General features: G+C 45.0%; 1 protein-coding gene across 23 annotated transcripts; it reads left to right on the forward strand.

Moving 5' to 3' along the window:
* The first annotated feature begins 2,505 nt into the window (after nucleotides 1–2,505).
* ZNF888 (zinc finger protein 888) lies at nucleotides 2,506–18,921 on the forward strand. Of its 23 annotated transcripts, none has more exons than XM_063615547.1 (6): nucleotides 2,506–2,931; nucleotides 4,372–4,582; nucleotides 5,343–5,461; nucleotides 6,483–6,688; nucleotides 9,278–9,404; nucleotides 15,161–18,921. In XM_063615547.1, exons 4-6 carry the CDS (start codon nucleotides 6,617–6,619, stop codon nucleotides 17,176–17,178), a joined length of 2,217 nt encoding a protein of 738 aa, XP_063471617.1. In that variant the 5' UTR covers nucleotides 2,506–2,931; nucleotides 4,372–4,582; nucleotides 5,343–5,461; nucleotides 6,483–6,616; the 3' UTR covers nucleotides 17,179–18,921. The 23 variants fall into 23 exon arrangements, with proteins under 23 accessions (XP_063471617.1, XP_063471623.1, XP_063471621.1 ...); XM_063615553.1 differs by lacking the exon at nucleotides 6,483–6,688 and adding an exon at nucleotides 6,350–6,437 and having other exon boundaries at nucleotides 2,510–2,931; nucleotides 4,366–4,582; XM_063615551.1 differs by lacking the exon at nucleotides 6,483–6,688 and adding an exon at nucleotides 6,350–6,437 and having other exon boundaries at nucleotides 2,510–2,931; nucleotides 4,372–4,616.
* Nucleotides 18,922–21,007: the final 2,086 nt, after the last annotated feature.

Consider the following 21,007-nt stretch of genomic DNA (forward strand, 5'->3'; position numbering starts at 1 on the left):
GCGGTCTCGGCTCACTGCAAGCTCCACCTCCTGGGTTCACATCATCCTCCTGTCTCAGCCTCCCCAGTAGCTGGGACTCCAGGCGCCCACAACCACTCCCGGCTAATTTTTTGTATTTTTAGTAGAGAGGGTTTCACTGTGTTAGCCAGGATGGTCTCGATGTCCTGACTTTGTGATCTGCCCACCTCGCCTCCCAAAGTGCTGGGATTACAGGTGTGAGTCACCGCACCTGGCTGATTGTCCCTTCTTATGTAGTGATAAAATAACCTTTCTTGAAGTGTATCAATCCGTCACCAGTCAAGTTGCTGCAACTTATCCACTGGTCTTGAATGGAAAATGTGGTGATTCTGCTAAAGCTTCTCTGTCTTTCCCTGTGTGTGAAATCTTATCATCTCTACTTGGGAACACAGACCCCCTTTATTTGGAGTTGAGGTTTCCAGGTGTCTATCTTCAAGCTTTGTGTTCACATAATCTCTACACTTAACCATGTATTCTAAATTTTATTATTTACTGCTGACGTCAGTTTCTGTCTGATTGTAGGAGCCTCACTAGAGAGGGCACCTGTCGCCATGTTGTGAAACTCACACTTGCCAAAAAGACATGGGTTAGAATTTTACCCCCTTCCTCGGGAGGAAGCTAACTAGCTAACACAGATGGTCACCTCCATTACCAAGTAGAGCCAGGATGAACTATGTGTGACCAAGGGTGTTGTCAAGTCCTCTTCCCTGAGGACTGATTAGTGTTTATCTTGAAAACACGTACTTAGGCTGGGTGCGGTGGCTCATGCCTGTAATCCCAGCACTTTAGGAGGCTGAGGTAGGTGGATCACTTGAGGTCAGGAGTTTGAGACCAGCCTGACCAAAAAGGTAAAACTCCGTCTCTACTAAAAATACAAAAATTAGCCTGGCGTGGTAGCAGATGCCTGTAGTTCCAGCTGTTTGGGAGGTTGAGACAGGAGAATTGCTTGAACCCGGCAGGTGGAGGTTGCAGTAAGCCGAGATCGCGCCACTGCACTCTAGCCTGGGCAACAGAGTGAGACTCTTGTCTCCAAAAAAAAAAAAAAAGGAAAAAAGAAAAAAGAAAACATGTACTTAATGGGTTGTATAGAACAGTGAAGTTTCTCTGTTTTCAACCTCTCAACTCTTTGCCTCTATTTCCCATTACATTCAGGTCTAAGGCTCTTTATTAATAAAATGGTTGTTATTTCTCTGTTATCATAGTGAAGATGATTTTTCATCTGGGGAAGATTTTTTTTAGTTTTCAATTGTATTTTCTCAACATTTAAAAAGTGAAGTAAAGAGTATTTCTTGGGCCCAGCACGGTGACTCATGCCTATAATCCCAGCACTTCAGGAGGCCGAGGCAGGCGGATCACTTGAAGTCAGGAGTTCGAGACCAGCCTGGCCAACATGGTGAAACCCTGTCTCTACCAAAAGCACAAAAGTTAGCCAGGCATGATGGCGCGTGCCTGTAATACCAGCTACTATGCAGGCTGAGTCAGAAGAATCGCTTCAACCCAGAAGGCAGAGGCTGCAGTGAGCCGAGATCTCACCAATGCACTCCAGCCTGGGTGACAGAGAAATTCTCTGTCTCAAAAAAAAAAAAAGAAAGAAAAGAAAAAAAGTAAATAAAAAAAAACTAATAGATGTCATCCACAATTGTGCTGGGACAACTAACTGGATATCCACATAGAAAAGAATAATGTTGGATCCCTATCTCACACAATGAAAATTTTATTTTAAAAATTAAAAAAAAAAAAAGAGGAAGGGATCCCTGTGGGAGGGGGTGTTACTTTGTCACCCAGGCTGGCTTGGACCTCCAGGCTCAATAATCCTCCCGCCACTGCTTCCTGAGTAGCTGGACTTCAGGCTCCCACCCCCGCTTCCACATTTCTGCTGTGTTTAAGCAGCAGGTGGTGACCTCACTCTTCCCTGGCCTGAGCACTCCTTCCAGCATCCCAGGCTGTGGCCCCAGGGAAGTCTCTGAAGCTGAGCACAAGGTGGACTCTCCCTCCCAAGCAAATGGAGAATAGAAAGGGAGAGGATTTGTGTTCTGTTCAGTGTACCATCAGCATGAGATAGTACGTTCCGCCCAGGCAGGGCTTTGCATTTCACATTCTAGTTTGCGTCCCTGTTCCAGCCAATTCCAGGGCTTTTGAATCATGCCTCAGCCTTCCTGGCCACTCTCGCCTCCAATGTAGCAGGACAAGCTGCAGACAAAACCTCTCAGACACTGAGTTGAAGAAGAAAGGGCTTTATTCAGCTGGGAGCATCGACAAGCTACTGCCTTAAAATCCGAGCTCCCCGAGTGCACAATTTCTGCCCCCTTTAAGGGCTCACAACACTAAAGATTTCACGTGAAAGGGCCGTGATTGAGCAATCTAGGGGATACATAACAGGGACTACAGTCCCAGATATATACACAGGGGTTTCGTGCACTGGTGGTCAGAGAAACAGAACAGGGCAGAGAGTTTCACAATGTTCTTCTATACAATGTCTGGAATCTATGAAAAACATTGGTTTCCAAGTTATGAGTTGATTTTTAACTACTGGGTTTAGGCCAGGCAGGCCCAGGCCTGGTTTTGGGCCTGGCGCAGGGCTGCCTGTCTTTGGTTTTACTTCCTTGTTTTTTTCTTAAAACAGGTACTGAGTATAAAACAATATAAAACAATATGAGAGGGTCTGTCTCTTCCGTCACCGAAACCTGAAAAACAGGGTCTGGGAGCGAGGCTGAGAGACCCACAGGTCTGCCCCAGCCCCGCGGTCTGCCGGTTCTAAAGGGCAAGGTCTCTCCGCCTGGCGCCCCGCCCCTACATCATCCAGGCCCCGCCCACCTCCTCGTTGGCTCCACGGAGGCCTGGCTTCTGTCGTGTGCCGGTAGATTCGCCCGGACCAGGAAGCGGATCGCATGGACTGAAAGTCACACTGCGGCGGTGAGTTTTGCTTTGTGTTGTATTAAGGCTGTGCCTCCAGGTCCCTGGCAATTCTGTACCTGGGACGTGGGGTCTCCACAGACCTGGAAATTCTCGCCCTCCTTCCTTCAACAAGAGCAAATGGAGACATTCCCCTAGGAGTCCGGAAGTCACTTCCTTTTGGGTTTAAAGTCGCCCTGAGGCTGCCCTGTTCCCGGTCTTTTTGCTATAGGGCAATGTATACAGTTTCTATCGCGTAGTTTTCCTGTTCACAACCGTTTGTTGACTCCTCCCACCCCGCGCTTTTTAAAGTCCTCACCCGAGAGGTGGATTCCTGCTCTGGCGCCTCCGCCTCACCCTCGTCGGCCCCTGGAGCCAAGCGCTGACACCACAGTCCCAGGGAGGCCGTGTTCTCTGCCTGGTGGTGGGATCCTGCGGACCCCACCCTTGTCCGAAGGCGTCATCGCCCCCACCTCCCTCCTCATGCTGGGCCCTGCTGCTCCCCAATTCTCCCCTCCGCAGTCAACGCTTTCCCTGAGCCCGCATTGGGGAGGTGCCCGGGGCCTCTCCTGTGACACGGGGTGTTCTTGCCTGCCCAGCTCCAGCCCCTGGAAAATGCGCTTCTCCGGGATGCAGGTGTCTTAAGCCAAACACTCCTGTGATTGTGAGGGCCAAAGGGATCAGGAGACAGAGAGAGGGAATCAGAGAGCAATAGAAAACCTGAGACAGAAAAAAGAAGAATGAGAAAGACCCATAACAGATGGCAAAGTAGGAGATGGTCAGGGATTTGCCAAGAGACAGCAAAAGTGAAAAAACAAAAGATAAGAAAGCAGGAGGAGAAAAGCAACTGGCAAAATGTAGAGAAAAGCTGGATGTACAGAGATGAAGAACAGACAGCAAGGTAGGGAGAGGGGGCAGCAAACAGAAAGGCTCATCAGAATGAGGGAGAGGAGGAGGGATTTGGAGTCAGGGCAGACAGAGCAGATTGGTGCTGGTGGCAAGAAGAGAGGGAGAACCACAGCAGGGAGGACACCTGAGAAATCTGGGGTGCCAGAGTGTGGGGCCAGGGGGGTATAACGGGGAAGAGAGAATTTAACAGGGAGAGCTCAGGAGGCGCAGAGATGGGAGAAGAGGTGGAAATATATGGAGAGTGAGAACAATCTAAAGATTGGGGAGAAGGAGCAACAAGAGGTTAAATAAGTTGTGGATGGAGTCTGGCTAATTTTTGTATTTTTAGTAGAGACAGGATTTCACCATGTTGGCCAGGCTGGTCTCAAACTCCTGACTTCAGGTGATCCACCTGCCTCGACCTCCCAAAGTGCTGGGAATACAGGCGTGAGCCATCACACCTGGCCACCCATGTATTCTTGATTGAAAAAATCTGCTTATGTCTTAGTTCAGCATCTGACCCTCTTTCCCTGTTTTCTTTCTTTCTGTCTTTTTTTTTTTTTTGAGATGCAGTTTTGCTCTTGTTGCCCAGGCTGAAGTGCAGTGGCACGATCTTGGCTCACTGCAACCTCCGCCTCCCGGGTTCAAACGATTCTTCTGCCTCAGCCTTGCTGAGTAGCTGGGATTACAGCCGTTCGCCACCACGCCTGGATAATTTTTGTATTTTTAGTAGAGACGGGGTTCCTCCATGTACGTCAGGCTGGTCTACAACTCCCGACCTCAGGTGATCCGCCTACCTCGGCCTCCCTATTTTCAAGGTCAATAGCTGTGTGTTTACATTTCTGCATTTTGTAAATGTTACTGTAATTTTCTTGTAAGGAAAAATTAAATGTTAGGAATTAATGGCATCAGAACCTTGCAAAAGAAGTTTCTTTAGCCCAGGTATGTGAAAGATGCTTCTCTAATTTACAAGGATGGGGTGATAAAGACAAACCCTTCCCATTAGCCCTTCCAGGCCCCCATGTAAGAATTCAGGCACATCTTACTCATCTCATACTTTCTCAGGGTAACTCAGTGAAAATGTTTTCACTGTGAGGACATCACAGCTAAATCTAAAGCAGGTCATGTCAGTCCCTGGCAGGGAACCCTCCACCAGCTTCCCGTGTTCCCCAGGACAAAAGCCCAACTCCTCACTGTGGCTCCACAGCCCTGTGTCCAGGGCCCCCGCCAGTGTCCAGCCTCCTCCTGGGAGCTTGCCCTCATCTCATAACTCCCTCTGCCCCAGTCACATTTGCTTTTCTCTTTTCCCAGATATCAAAACACTTCCTGTCTCAGGCCATTGTCCTGCTCTTATCCTATGTCCCTAAGTGATGACAGCCCTGTCCCTTTCTCCTCCTTCAGATCTAGGCTCAGAGATATCTCCCATGCCCTCCCACTGCCATCTGAAGTTCCCTCTGCCCATCAGTCTCTATCACATTACTCAGATTTATTATCTCTGCATCAATCACATCAGAAACGAAGATTTTTTTTTTTTTTTCAAACAGAGTCTCACTCTGTCCTCCAGGCTGTGAGTGCACGCTCATGATCTTGGCTCACTGCAACTTCTGTCTCCTGGGTTCAAGCGATTCTTGTGCCTCAACCTCCCAAGTAGCTGAGATTACAGGTGTGTGCCACAACACACGGCTAATTTTTGTATTCGTATTTGTATTTTATTTTATTTTACTTTATTTTAGAGTCTTATTCTGTCACTCAGGTTGGAGTGCAGTGGTGTGATCTTGGCTCACTGCAGCCTTCACATCCCAGGTTCAAGTGATCCTCCAAACTCAGCCTCCTGTGTAGCTGGGATTACAGATGCCCACCAAGCCCGGCTACTTTTTGTATTTTTAGTAGAGATGAGGTTTCACCACGTTGGCCAGGATGGTCTTGAACTGCTGACCTCAAGTAATCTACCCATCTTGGCCTTCCATAGCGCTAGTATTACAGGATTGAGCCATTGCGCCTGACCCAATTTTTATATTTTTGGTACAGACAGGGTTTCACCATGTTTGGCAGGCTGGTCTCAAACTCCTGAGCTCAAGTGATCCTTCCACCTCAGCTTCATCAGTAGCTGGGATGACAGAAACACAGATGTGCACCACCATACCCGACTAAGTATTTGTATTTTTGGTATAGAAGGAGTTTCACCATGTTGCCCAGGCTGGTCTCAAACTTCTGAGCTCAAGCAATGTACCTACCTTCATCTCCCAGAGTGCTGGGATGACAGGCATGAGCCACCACACCAAGCCTCTGCATGTGGCTTGGTCAGGGCTGGGTCTCTGCCCTGAAGGGGAGCTCATTCCAGCCCAGATCCCTACTGCTGCAGCATGTGGGGGGGGTGGGCTTCTCCAGAAGGGGAGTGGGAGTTTTCCTATAGGAGTTTATCATCCCTGGTGTGGTGGGCAGCAGAGGGGACCATATTTCCCAGGATGAGGTCTCCTTGGTATGTGTCATTGTTTTACAAGGAGGGGGTGTGTTGACTCTGAGCAATAAACAACATATTTCTAACATTCAGGATTGACTTCTAAAGACTCCTGGTACATGAGGAAGAAACCCAGAAGAGGAAGAGGAAAGCAAAGGAGTCAGGGATGGCTCTTCCTCAGGTGAGATGACATTCTCGGGGGATTGTTCTGTCTCCTTCCTTTCAGAAACGCTGGGCCTTGGAGTTGGGAATCTTCTCTGAGTCTGAAGCATCCTGCCTGACAGGTTTGCTCACACCCACCCGTGCCTTCCCTCAGTCCCTCTCATCTCACCTAGATTCCGTCTCTCGTGACCCAGTGACATGAACATGAGAAGAGGTTGCAGTAGGCATGGTCCTGGGAAGGGCTCACACCCAGACATGGATGGAGACAGGGTGAGGGTCCCATGGTGTCGGGGCAACAGGGATTGTTCAGTGGCCACATCTGGATGCACTGTCAGCTCTCTGTGGACCAAGATTAGAGTAGCTGCCAATGGAAGTCACATATTAATGTGCACAAAGAACATGGTAAATTCTAGAAAAGACCAATAAGAGGAAATGTTTTCTGCCTGATATTAAACTACATTTATAGGTAATTGAGTGAGTCTGACCAACATGGAGAAACTCTGTCTCTAGTAAAAATACAAAATTAGCTGGGCATGGGGGTGTGTGCCTGCAATCCCAGCTACTCAGGAGGCTGAGGCAGAAGAATGACTTGAAATCGGGAGGCGGAGTTTGCAGTGACCTGAGATTGCACTATTGCACTCCAGTCCAGGTAACAAGAGCAAAACTCCGTCTTAAATAAATAAATAAATAAAATGGAAATGAATGATACACGAATAATTCCATCATTATGTTAAGAATATGGAATCAACATAAATAATAGCAGGAGATTCACTCAACCATTCTTAGCATATTACGCTCATCGGGACAGTGGTGTTACTATGGAGAGGCTTGTGAAACAGGCTTTTCATAAAATTGATGACAATTTTTCTCAAATATGGGAGCAGTACTTTTTTTTTATTCTAGAGGATAAAGCCATATTCTCATTCCATCTATTATTATTATTTTTGTTGCTTGTTTCTGAAACGGAGTCTTGCTCTGTCACCCAGACTGGAGTGCAGTGGCATGATCTTGGCTTACTGCACACTTCGCTTCCCGGGTTCAAGCGATTCTCCATCCTCCAGGACAGGCAGTTGAAAGGGTGATTTCTGGCCGGGCGCGGTGGCTCAAGCCTGTAATCCCAGCACTTTGGGAGGCCGAGGCGGGTGGATCACAAGGTCAGGAGATCGAGACCATCCTGGCTAACACGGTGAAACCCCGTCTCTACTAAAAAAAATACAAAAAATTAGCCGGGTGCGGTGGCGGGTGCCTGTAGTCCCAGCTACTCAGGAGGCTGAGGCAGGAGAATGGCGTGAACCCGGGAGGCAGAGCTTGCAGTGAGCCGAGATCGCACCACTGCACTCCAGCCTGGGGGAGAGAGCAAGACTCCGTCTCAAAAAAAAAAAAAAAAAAAAAGAAAGGGTGATTTCTTCGTCTAGGATGGGTCATTTCCTGTTCTCTTAGATCTGACAAGATTCCCCCCAGCCCCCAGTTGTCAATGTGTCCTTTTCCACCAAGGTGAGATTCCTCTTCAGTTAAACAAAACTTGCTACTTTTTTATATATTTAAAACCTTTATATATATATATATATATAAAGGTTTTATATATATATGTATGTATATAATATTTTATATATTTTATATATGTATGTAATATATATATACATATCCCCACACATATACACACACATATATACGTACACATATATACATACACATACATATGTACACACACAAATATATATATTTTGAAAATCTTTTATATTTTGAAAATCTGGAACAAATGACCACCCTTTGTATTAACATCTAGTTTTTTGTGAGTCTGTGTAGGTTTTATTATTTTGTGAACATTTACAAAATGGATTTTGTACTTTGAGTAAGTTTGTTTTCATGTATTTTGTTTTATTTTGAGATGGGGGTCTCACTTTGTTGCCCAGGCTGCAGCACCCTGGCGTGATTGTAGCTCACTGAAACCTCCACACTCAGGGTCAAGCCGTCCTCCCACCTCAGCCTTCAAAGTAATTGGAACCACAGGTGCCTGCCACCATGCCCGGCTTTTTATTTTTAATTTTGAGACCTAGTTTCCGTTGCCCAGGCTGGAGTGCAGTGACATGATCTGGGATCACTGCAACCTCTGCCTCCTGGGATCAAGCCATTCTCCTGCCTCAGCCTCCCACATAGCTGAGATTACAGGCATGTGTCACTGCACCTGGCTGATCTTTTCCTGCAGACATTGTCATCTGTGAAGACATCACTCATGCTCTGTCTCATTGAGATACTGTCACTTGGTGTGTCCATAAAAGTTTCAAACATTTCTATAGCAGGAACCCTGCATTTATTTTTTATTTATTTCTTGTATTTTTTACAAACATAAGAAATTCATACTGACAGGGTGTCTTGACCTCTTCAAAAAGTATAATAAAGACATCATGTGAGGCCGGGCATGGTGGCTCACGCCTGTAAGTCCAGCACTTTGGGAGGCTGAGGGGGGCGGATCACGAGGTCAGGAGTTACAGACCATCCTGGCTAACATGGTGAAACCCCGTCTCTAATAAAAATACAAAAAAATTAGCCAGGCATGGTGGCAGATGCCTGTAGTACTCTCTACTTGGGAGGCTGAGGGAGGAGAATGGCATGAACCTGGGAGGTAGAGCTTGCAGTGAGTCGAGATCATGCCACTGCACTCCAGCCTGGGTGACAGAGCGACACTCCATCTCAAACAAAAAAAGAAGAAAAATACATCATGTGGTGAAAAATCCCTTACTCACATTTGTCAGAACATTCACTACAATTACATCCATGCTTTCCCCTCTCTCTCGTCATTTTCTGTAAAGATAAGAACTCCTCCCATAACCATTTGGTTAAAATGTGTTTTCATTTCAGGGTCTATTGACATTCAGGGATGTGGCCATAGAATTCTCTCAGGAGGAGTGGAAATGCCTGGACCCTGCTCAGAGGACTCTATACAGGGACGTGATGTTGGAGAATTATAGGAACCTGGTCTCCCTGGGTGAGGATAACTTCCCTCCTGGGGATGTGCCCTTTGTATCTTTGCATTTTCTCTTGGGAGCCGCATTCTTGCTTGACTAAAATGGAAGCCGTATTGATTTTGAAATGAAAAGCTTCATGATGTAGCATCTGGACTTTCACTGTTCCCTTTGTTTAGATGTTCTGCGTTCTTCATGATACCTCAATGTGGGTTCCAGAACTAAAGTAGGCATAAAACCTTATGGCAGCCGGGTGCGGTGGCTCACGCTTGTAATCCCAGCACTCTGGGAGGCCGAGGCGGGTGGATCACAAGGTCAGGAGATCGAGACCACGGGGAAGCCCCGTCTCTACTAAAAAAAATACAAAACATTAGCCGGGCGTGGTGGCGGGCGCCTGTAGTCCCAGCTACTGGGAGAGGCTGAGGCAGGAGAATGGCATGAACCCGGGAGGTGGAGCTTGCAGTAAGCCGAGATTGCGCCACTGCACTCCAGCCTGGGTGACAGAGTGAGACTCCGTCTCAAAAAAAAAAAAAAAAAACCTTATGGCAGTCTGGGCATGGTGGCTCACGCCTGTCATCCCAGCAAGTTGGGAGGTATGTGATCACTTTAGATCAGGAGTTGGAGACCAGCCTGGCCAACATGGAGAAACTCAGTCTCTACCAAAAATACAAAAATTAGCCAGGCATGGTGGTGCACACCTGTAATCCCAGCTCCTAGAAAGGCTGAGGAAAGAGAATCACTCAAACCCGGGAGGCAAAAGTTCTAGTGAGCCGAGAACACACCACTGCACTCCAGCCCGGATGACAGATCAAGACTCTATCTCAAAAAACAAAAACAAAACCTTACGGCAGAGTTTAAAAATATCCAGTTCCCTGTTTGCTTCTCCTGTGCTTTCGATTCTGTAGTTCTTGGAAGAGAGCTCGATGTCCACATATTACATGTTACAGTGCTCCCCACGCATTCAGAAGGAGGCAGTCAGTGGAGGAATTAGTGAAATATTTTCCTACATCCATCTGTAATGTCTTCTTTCCTACTGAAACATAGGGCTGGGACTCTAGAAAAGCTCCAGCACTTCATGGTCCTTTCTTTTTATAAGCAGGAGTCTCTTTCTGACCTGCTGTCTCCATGTTGGAGCAAGGGAAAGAGCCCTGGACTGTGGAGAGTGAAGTGAAAATAATAAAATAATCCAGATGGCTGGGAATGTATTACAGGTGTAAACGCAGGTAAGAGCCAAAGTGCAGTGGTGTGATCTCGGCTCACTGCAACTTCCACCTCCCAGGTTCAAGCGATTCCCCTGCCTCAGCCTCTCAAGTAGCTGGGACTGCAGGTGACTGCCAACATGCTGGGCTAATTTTTTGTATTTTTTTTTAGTAGAGACGGGGTTTCAGCTTGTTAGCCAGGATTGTCTCAATCTCCTGACCACGTGATCCTCCCGCCTCAGCCTCCCAAAATGCTGGGATTACTGGCATGAGCCATCGTGCCTGGCCTGTCTCAATGTTTTTAAAATATGTTATTGCTGGCCAGGCACGGTGGCTCACACCTGTAAGCCCAGCACTTTGGGAGGCCGAGGGGGGAAGATCACGAGGTCAGGAGATCGAGACCATCTTGGCTAACACGGTGAAACCCCGTCTCTACTAAAAATACAAAAAAATTAGGGCGTGGTGGCAGGTGCCTGTAGTCCCAGCTACCTGGGAGGCTGAGGCAGGAGAATGGCCTAAACGCAAGAGGCAGAGCTTGCAGTGAGCTGAGATTGCACCACTGCACTCCAGCCTGGGCGACAGAGTGAAACTCCATCTTACACTTGATCTTAGCCAAAAGGCCGAGAAGCGATGAAACTCCATCTTAAAAAAATAAAAAAATAAAATATATTATTGCTATTAGATGGCTTCATGTATTGCAAGTCTTACAGTACAGGCTCTTAGCTTCATTTGTTTAATAAGATTTGTCAGCCTTTGGTGATGTTGATGATAAAATGCTCTTTTTCCTGTTTCTGTCATTTCACTGTCCTGTTAGAAATAGCTTAGGCTGATGCCGGGCACGGTGGCTCACACCTGTAATCCCAGCACTTTGGGAGGCCGAGGCAGGCGGATCACGAAGTCAGGAGATCGAGACCATCCTGGCTGACATGGTGAAACCCCGTCTCTACTAAAAATACAAAAAAAATTAGCTGGGCGTGGTGGCAGGCCCTTGTGGTCCCAGCTACTCAGGAGGCTGAGGCAGGAGAATGGCGTGAACCTGGGAGGTGGAGTTTGCAGTGAGCTGAGATCACGCCACTGCACTCCAGCCTAGGCAACAGAGTGAGACTCCGTCTCCAAAAAACAAAAAAAAAAAAAAAAAAAGAAAAAGAAATAGCTTAGACCACTAGCTGTGGTTGCTCACTCTTCTAATCCCAACACTTTCGGAGACCAAGGTGGGCAGATTGCTTGAGGTCAGGAGTTTGAGACCAGTCTGTATAACATGGTGAAACCTCAAATATACTAAATGCCAAAAATGGGCCAGGTGCAGTTGCTCACACCTATAATTCCAGCACTTTGGGAGGCTGAGACGGGCCAATCTCTTGAGGTCAGGAGTTCGAGACAAGCCTGGTCAACATGGTGAAATCCCGTGTCTACTAAAAATACAAAAATTAGCTGTTCATGGTGGTGTGCACCTGTAATCCCAGACTTGGGAGGTTGAAGCAGGAGAATCACTTGAACCCAGGAGGTGGAGGTTGAAGTGAGCCAAGATCATGCCACTGCACTCTAGCCCGGGTGACAGAGTGAGACTCTGGGCTGAGGAGGGAGAATCACTTGAGGCAGGAGAATCATGCCACTACGCTGCAGCCTGGGTGATAGAGCGACTTAATCTCAAAGACAAAAAAGGAAGTAGCTTAAACTGGGAGACTTAAGAGACAGAAATTTATTTTTCATGAATTTGGGAAGCGGGAAATCCAAGAGCAAGGTGCCAGCCAAATTGGTTCCTGGTGAGAGCCTTCTTCATGGTTTAGCCCACCCATCTTCCTGCCATGTCCTAATATGGTGGAAAGAGGAACAGGCAGTGAGCTCTTTAATGTCTCTTTATGGCCGGGCGTGGTGGCTCACGCTTGTAATCCCAGCACTTTGGGAGGCCGAGGCGGGCGGATCACGAGGTCAGGAGATCGAGACCACGGTGAAACCCCGTCTCTACTAAAAATACAAAAAAAAATTAGCCGGGCGTAGTGGCGGGCGCCTGTAGTCCCAGCTACTCGGAGAGGCTGAGGCAGGAGAATGGCGTGAACCTGGGTGGTGGAGCTTGCAGTGAGCCGAGACTGCGCCACTGCACTCCAGCCTGGGCGACAGAGCGAGACTCCGTCTCAAAAAAAAAAAAAAAAAAAAATGTCTCTTTATAAAGCACTTTTAGTATTCACAGGTAATCAACACCGATGGCTAAATTCTCTCAGTCTGCATCTGCAGGAACATCCTATTAGAGAATTCTAAATCTACCAAAGCTTATTTGAGAAGTAGTTATTTATTCTATTTTATTTTTTTGAGATGGAGTCTCATTCTCTCACCCAGGCTGGAGTGCAGTAGCATGATCTCGGCTCACTGCGTCCTCCGCCTCCCAGGTTCAAATGATTCCTGCTTCAGCCTCCCAAGTAGCTGGGATTAAAGGCACCCACCACCATGCACAGCTAATTTTTAAAATATTTTTAGTAGAGATGGGGTTTCACCATGTTGTCCAGGCTGGTCTTGAACTTATGACCTCATGATCCACCCGCCTCAGCCTCCAAAAGTGCTGGGATTACAGGCATGCACCACCGCGCCCGGCTGTTATTCAATTCTTTTTTTTGTTGTTGAGACGAAATCTCGCTCTAGTCCCCGAGGCTGGAGTGCGATGGTGCAGTCTATGCTCACTGCAACCTCTGCCTCCCAGGGTTAAGTGATTCTCCTGCCTCGGGTCCCCCAAGTAGCGGGGATTACAAGCCTGGCTAATTTTTGTATTTTTAGTTGAGACGGTGTTTCAGCATGTTGGCCAGGCTGTTCTAGAACTCCTGACCTTGGGTGATCCACCTGCCTTTGCCTCCCAAAGTCCTGGAATTACAGGCGTGAGCCACCATGTCCGGCAGTAGTCAATTCTTATTCCTTATAATGCTGTGGATTTTCTTGACCTCATATATTAGAAGGTAGTGATTGTAACATGTATTTCAGTTCTTATGTTGTGTACTGGTGGTAAGAACAAGTTGTGGCTTTTTTCTTAAGAGAGAATTGTTTAGAATTCTGCAGGCTGTATAAATCTACTTACTTTCTTGCTTGTTTTATCATGGGTTACAATATTTTATTATTTGATTAATGAATTAATAATATATTTTATTAATTGATTTTTATGACTTTACATGTGAGTTTTTGGTACGTGGTATGCAATATAACTGACAGATTCCACTCATTAATGTCAAAAGTACCCCCGGGCTCAGTGGCTCATGCCTGCAATCCCAGGATTTAGGAGGCCGAGATGTGTGGGTCACCTGAGGTCAGGAGTTTGAGACCAGCCTGACCAACGTGGTGAAACCCCATCTCTACTAAAAATATAAAAATTAGCTGGGCATGATGGCATGTGCCTGTAATCCCAGGTACTCAGGAGGCTGAGGAAAGAGACTCACTTGAACCCAGGAGATTGAGGTTACAGTGAGCCCAGATCATGCCATTGCATGCCAGCCTGGGTGACAGAGTGAGACTCCATCTCAAAAAAATAAAAATACAAAAAATTTTTTAAAAATATTACAAAGTGCCTGTTCCACATGGATATAGGTAATTTTGTAACAGTTATTCAGAAAAATGTGGTATTAACATTTTCTCTTTTTTTGAGGTGGAGTCTCACTTTTTTGCCCAGGCTGGAGTGCAGTGGTGCTATCTCGGCTTACCACTGTCTTCGCCTCCCGGGTTCAAGCGATTGTCCTGCCTCAGCCTCCCAAGTAGCTGGGATTACAGGCGCCCGTGACCACACCCGGCTACTTTTTGTATTTTTAGTTCAGATGGAGTTTTGCCATGATGGCCAGGCTGGTCGTACTCCCGATCTGAGGAGATCCACGTGCCTCAGCCTCCCAAAGTAGTAGGATTACTGGTGTGAGCCACCACGCCCTGCCTATTTTTTTTTTTTTTTTGACTCGAGTCTCACTTTGTCACCCAGGCTGGGGTGCAGTGGTGCGATGTTGGCTCACTGCAACCTTTGCCTCTGGGCTTAAAGTGATTCTTGTGCCTCAGCCTCCCAAGTAGCTGGGACTACAGGCACAGGCCACAACACCTGGCTAATTTTTGTAATCTTTTCTTATCTTCTCTGTGCTATGATTGTTTGAGAGTACAGAATTTCCATTGATTTTGGTAATCCCTACAAGACCTTGTTGTGGATTATTTACCAATATAATACATTGTTCGGTCCTTTAGTATTTCTTTCTATACAGCAAATCTGCTGTAAATATGAAGAATATATATTTTCTTCTTTTTATTGTGACAGTGATAAATGTTTTGCAAACTGTGACACAATTTAGGGTCACAATGGAAAAATACTCCTTACTTTAGGCTTACACATGTTTGTGCCCTGTCAGTGTTTTGTCATGGTATTAGAAATAGGCTTCCATAGAAATGATTTGAAGCACATGTAATCACCCTTCATTTATTAAAGAATCTTCCTCCTTTTGTTTCTGAACTTTGAAGCTCATGTTTGAGATGTTTAAAATAAGTATTGTTTTTGGTGTCATATTTACACATTTCAGTATTATATATTATCTGTACTGAATTGGAAACCTATTGGTGTTTATATTTTGTAGATATCTCTTCCAAATGCTTGGCGAGGGAGTTCTCATCAACAGGGCAAGGCAATACGGAAGTGATCCACACAGGGACATTGCAAAGACATGAAAGTCACCACACTGGAGAATGTTGCTTCCAGGAAATCGAGAAAGATATTCATGACTTTGTGTTTCAGTGGCAAGAAGATGAAACAAATGACCATGAAGCACCCATGACAGAAATCAAACAGTTGACTGGTAGTACAGAGCGATATGATCAAAGGCATGCTGGAAACAAGCCTATTAAAGATCAGCTTGGATCAAGCTTTCATTCGCATCTGCCTGAACTGCACATATCTCAGCCTGAAGGGAAGATTGGTAATCAAGTTGAGAAGTCTATCAACAATGCTTCCTCAGTTTCAACATCCCAAAGAATTTCTTGTAGGCCCAAAACCCATATTTCTAATAAGTATGGAAATGATTCCCTCCATTCTTCATTACTCATACAAAAACAGGATGTACACAGGAAAGAAAAATCTTTCCAATGTAATGAGAGTGGCAAATCCTTTAATTGTAGCTCACTCTTGAAAAAACATCAGATAATTCATTTTGGAAAGAAACAATATATATGTGATGTATGTGGCAAGGACTTTAATCAGAAGCGATATCTTGCACGCCATCATAGATGTCACACTGGTGAGAAACCTTACATGTGTAATAAATGTGGCAAGGTTTTTAATAAAAAAGCATACCTTGCACGTCATTACAGACGCCATACTGGAGAAAAACCTTACAAGTGTAATGAGTGTGGCAAGACGTTCAGTGACAAGTCAGCCCTCTTAGTTCACAAGACAATTCATACTGGAGAGAAACCTTACAAGTGTAATGAATGTGGCAAGGTTTTTAATCAACAATCAAATCTTGCACGTCATCATAGAGTTCATACTGGAGAGAAACCTTACAAATGTAAAGAATGTGACAAAGTTTTCAGTCGCAAATCATACCTTGAAAGACATAGGAGAATTCATACTGGTGAGAAACCATACAAATGTAAGGTTTGTGACAAGGCTTTCAGACATGATTCACACCTGGCACAACATATTGTAATTCACACTGGAGAGAAACCTTACAAGTGTAATGAGTGTGGCAAGACGTTTGGTGACAATTCAGCCCTCTTAGTTCACAAGGCAATTCATACTGGAGAGAAACCTTACAAGTGTAATGAATGTGGCAAGGTTTTTAATCAACAGTCAAATCTTGCACGTCATCATAGACTTCATACTGGAGAGAAACCTTACAAATGTGAAGAATGTGACAAAGTTTTCAGTCGCAAATCACACCTTGAAAGACATAGGAGAATTCACACTGGAGAGAAACCATACAAATGTAAGGTTTGTGACAAGGCTTTCAGACGTGATTCACACCTGGCACAACATACTGTAATTCACACTGGAGAGAAACCTTACAAGTGTAATGAGTGTGGCAAGACCTTCGTTCAAAATTCATCTCTTGTAATGCATAAGGTCATTCATACTGGAGAGAAACGTTACAAGTGTAATGAATGTGGCAAAAGTTTTAATCACAAATCAAGCCTTGCATATCATCATAGACTTCATACTGGAGAGAAACCTTACAAGTGTAATGAGTGTGGCAAGGTTTTTAGGACACAGTCACAACTTGCATGTCATCATAGACTTCATACTGGAGAGAAACCTTACAAATGTGAAGAATGTGACAAAGTTTTCAATATCAAATCACACCTTGAAATACATAGGAGAGTTCATACTGGAGAGAAACCTTACAAATGTAGGGTTTGTGACAAGGCTTTTGGGCGTGATTCATACCTTGCACAACATCAGAGAGTTCATACTGGAGAGAAACCTTACAAATGTAAGATTTGTGACAAGGCTTTCAAGTGTTACTCACACCTGGCACAACATACTAGAATTCATACTGGAGAGAAACCTTACAAGTGTAGTGAGTGTGGCAAAGCCTTTCGTGCGCAGTCAACACTTATTCACCATCAGGCAATCCATGGTGTAGGGAAACTTGGCTAATGATTGTCACCAAGTCTTCAGTAACGCTACAACCATTACAAATCATTGAAGAATCCATAATGAATAGAGATCTTACAAGTGCAGTAAATGTGGCAAATTTTTCAGACATCGTTCATACACTGTAGTTCATGGGCGAACTCATACTGGAGAGAAACCTTACAAATGTCATGATTGAGGCGAGGTCTTCAGTCAAGCTTCATCCTATGCAAAACAAGAGAATTCATACAGGAAAAAAACCTCACAAGTGTGATGATTGTGGCAAAGCCTTTACTTCACGTTCACACCTCATTAGACATCAGAGAATCCATACTGGACAGAAATCTTACAAATGTCATCAGTGTGGCAAGGTCTTCAGTCCGAGGTCACTCCTTGCAGAATATCAGAAAATTTGTTATTGAGATAATAGTTCCAAATGCAATGAGTATAGCAAACCATCAAGCATTAATTGACATTAGAGTCAATTCAGCATTGACTTGAATTTGAGTTGACTTAACATTGAGTTCAAGCATTAATTGACATTAAAGTGTTTATGTTAAGAGGATTAGGCTGAGTGCAGTGGCTCACACCTGTAATGCCAGCACTTTGGGAGGCCAAGGTGGGTAGATCTCTTGAGGTCAGGAGTTTGAGACTAGTGTGGCCAACAGGCGTGAGACACTTTTCCCAGCCTGTTTTTTGTTTCTTTAACAAAAACAGGTAGGAATTTTTTTTTTTAATCACCTGGGTGCAGGCTAGCTGAGTCCAAAAAGAGAGTCACGGAAGGGAGATAGGGGTGGGGCCATTTTATAAGATTTGGGTAGGTAGTGGAAAATTACAATCAAAGGGGGTTGTTCTCTGGCTGGCCGGGGTGGGGCTCACAAGGTGCTCAATGGGGGAGTTTTTGAGCCAGGATGAGCCAGTAGAAGGAATTTCACAAGGTAATGTCATCAGTTAAGGCAGGGACCGGCCATTTAGTGGTGGAATTCACTTCTTTTGTGGTGGAATGTCAACTGATAGGCATTTTCATGGGTATTGTGTTGAATCTAAATCACATTGGGTTGTATAATTATTTAACAATATTAATTTTTCCAAACTATCAATATGGGTTGTAACTCTATGTATGTTTTTAATCATTTTGATCAACATTTGTAGATTTCAAAGTACAAACCTCAGCTTTGTACGTTTATTCCTAAGTATTTCTTACTTTAAGTTCTGTAGCAAATGGAAGTGTTTTTAAATTTTCTTTTAAAATTGTTTATTGTTAATATATGGAAATTCAGGTAATTTTTGGTGCTGATATTGTATTGTGCAAACCCACTGGATTTACTTAGTAGTTTTGAGGGAAGAGAGAGAGACCCTCTCATATTGTTTTATACTTGGTACCTGTTTTAAGAAAAAAACAAGGAAGTGAAATCAAGGACAGGCAGGCCGGCGCCAGGCCCAAAACCAGGCCTGGGCCTGCCTGGCCTAAACCCAGCAGTTAAAAATCAACTCATAACTTAGAAACTGATGTTATTCATAGATTCCAGACATTGTATAGAAGAACATTGTGAAACTCCCTGCTCTGTTCAGTTCCACTCTGACCACCGGTGCATGCAGCCCCTGTCACATTCCCCCTGCTTGCTCAAATCAACCACGACCGTTTCAAGTGAAATCTTTAGTGTTGTGAGCCCTTAAAAAGGACAGAAATTGTGCATTTGGGGAGCTCAGATTTTAAGGCAGTAGCTTGCCGATGCTCCCAGCTGAATAAAGCCCTTCCTTCTGCAACTCAGTGTCTGAGAGGTTTTGTCTGAGGCTCATCCTACTACATTTCTTGGTTCCCTGAACTGGAAATGAGGTAACTGATGGACGGCCGAGGCAGTCCCTTAGGCGGCTTAGGCCTGCCCTGTGGAGCATCCCTGTGGGGGACTCCGGCCAGCCTGAGTGACACGATCCAAAGACCGCTCCAGGGTAGGAAATTGTCCCGGTGGAATGCCTCACCATAGCAGATCGTAGCAGGCCCCCGCGGAGGATTAACACCGTGGCTGACACCAGGAAGGAACTGGCACTTGGAGTTCGGACATCTGAAGCTTGGTAAGACTAGTCTTTGGAACTTGCCCCACTCCATCTGAGTGGAAGCGTGGCCTGATCACCCACAGGGTGCCTGCATTGGCACTTTTGTTCTGGTTTTGACTTGATTTGAATTGTTAGATACTTTAGTTTTGGTTTTGACTTGGTTTGAATTTTTTAGTACTCAGATTTTGAATTTCATGATTTTGGTTTGGTATAAACGGTAAAAGTGTGTGTGTGCCCTCTTTACCCGTTCTTTGTCTTGTGGTATGTGTGGTGTGAGCATGGTATTTTGTCTCAGAAGAAAAAAAAAAACATAGTTCAGGCACAAAGTAAGCCCACCCCACTAAGAAATATGTTAAAGAATTTCAAGAATGGCCGGGTGCGGTGGCTCACGCTTGTAATCCCAGGACTTTGATAGGCCGAGGCGGGCGGATCACGAGGTCAGGAGATCGAGACCATGGTGAAACCCTGTCTCTACTAAAAATACACACACAAAAAATTAGCTGGGCATGGTGGCGGGCGCCTGTAGTCCCAGCTACTTGGAGAGGCTGAGGCAGGAGAATGGCATGAACCCGGGAGGCGGAGCTTGCAGTGAGCCGAGATTGCGCCACTGCACTCCAGCCTGGGCGACAGAGCGAGATTCTCAAAAAAAAAAAAAAAAAGAATTTCAAGAAAGAATTTAAAGGAGATTACAGTGTAACTGTGACACCAGGAAAACTTAGAACTTTGTGTGAAATAGACTGGCCAGCATTTGAGGTAGGTTAGCCATCAGAAGGAAGCCTGGACAGGTCCCTTGTTTCAAAGGTATGGCACAAGGTAACCTGTAAGCCAAGGCTCCCAGACCAGTTTCCGTATATAGACAGTTACACCTGGTTTTAGACCCCCTTCCCCCCACCCCCCACGGTAGTTAAAAGAACAGCAACATAAGTGGCTGGCAGAGGCAAGAAATGACCAGCAGAGAGAAAGGCCATCTATACCAATTCTAAGTTAATTTAGACTAAACAAGGTCTTATTAATAGCAAAGGATAATTGAAATCACAAACTTACAAGGTTTTCAACAAAAGTGAAGTTTGCTAAAATTTAACAGTGTAACATGTATTATAGTAATTTCTAATCTTGTAGCCTTAGACAGTCTAGTCCAAAGACACAAAGTTCGCTTTAAAAAAAATTTTTTTATGCAAAAAATGTTGTATAATTTAAAAGTAATAAGGCCTCCTGAGTACTATTGAAGAAACAGTTTATGTACACGGTGTATAAGAAAAGTAAAATAGGCCGGGTGCAGTGGCTCATGCTTGTAATCCCAGCACTTTGGGAGGCCAAGGGGGGCGGATCACAAGGTCAGGAGACCGAGACCACGGTGAAACCTCATCTCTACTAAAAATACAAAAAAAATTAGCCGGGCGTGGTGGCAGACGCCTGTAGTCCCAGCTACTGAGGGAGGCTGAGGCAGGAGAATGGTGTGAACCCAGGAGATGGAGCTTGCAGTGAGCCGAGATTGTGCCACTGCACTCCAGCCTGGGCAACAGAGCGAGACTCCATCTCAAAAAAAAAAAAAAGAAAAGAAAAGTAAAATATACCTTTGGTAAACAGATTATAAGGAGGCATAAGAATGTGGATTTTTACCTATATTAAAAAGTTAAAAAAATTATTGTTTTGAAAGTTTAAGCAAGTTTTAAAATGTTAATTGTAAAGAAAATTCTGTGTGTAAACATATTAGCTAAAGTTAAAAAATTATCATCCAGTTTTTCTGTGAAATGGACATTAAAGTAAAAATGCAACAGGTTTTTTCTTAAAGCATCAA

This window comes from Symphalangus syndactylus, chromosome 13 (assembly GCF_028878055.3).
Source record: "Symphalangus syndactylus isolate Jambi chromosome 13, NHGRI_mSymSyn1-v2.1_pri, whole genome shotgun sequence".
Classification (NCBI taxonomy): Eukaryota; Metazoa; Chordata; class Mammalia; order Primates; family Hylobatidae; genus Symphalangus; species Symphalangus syndactylus.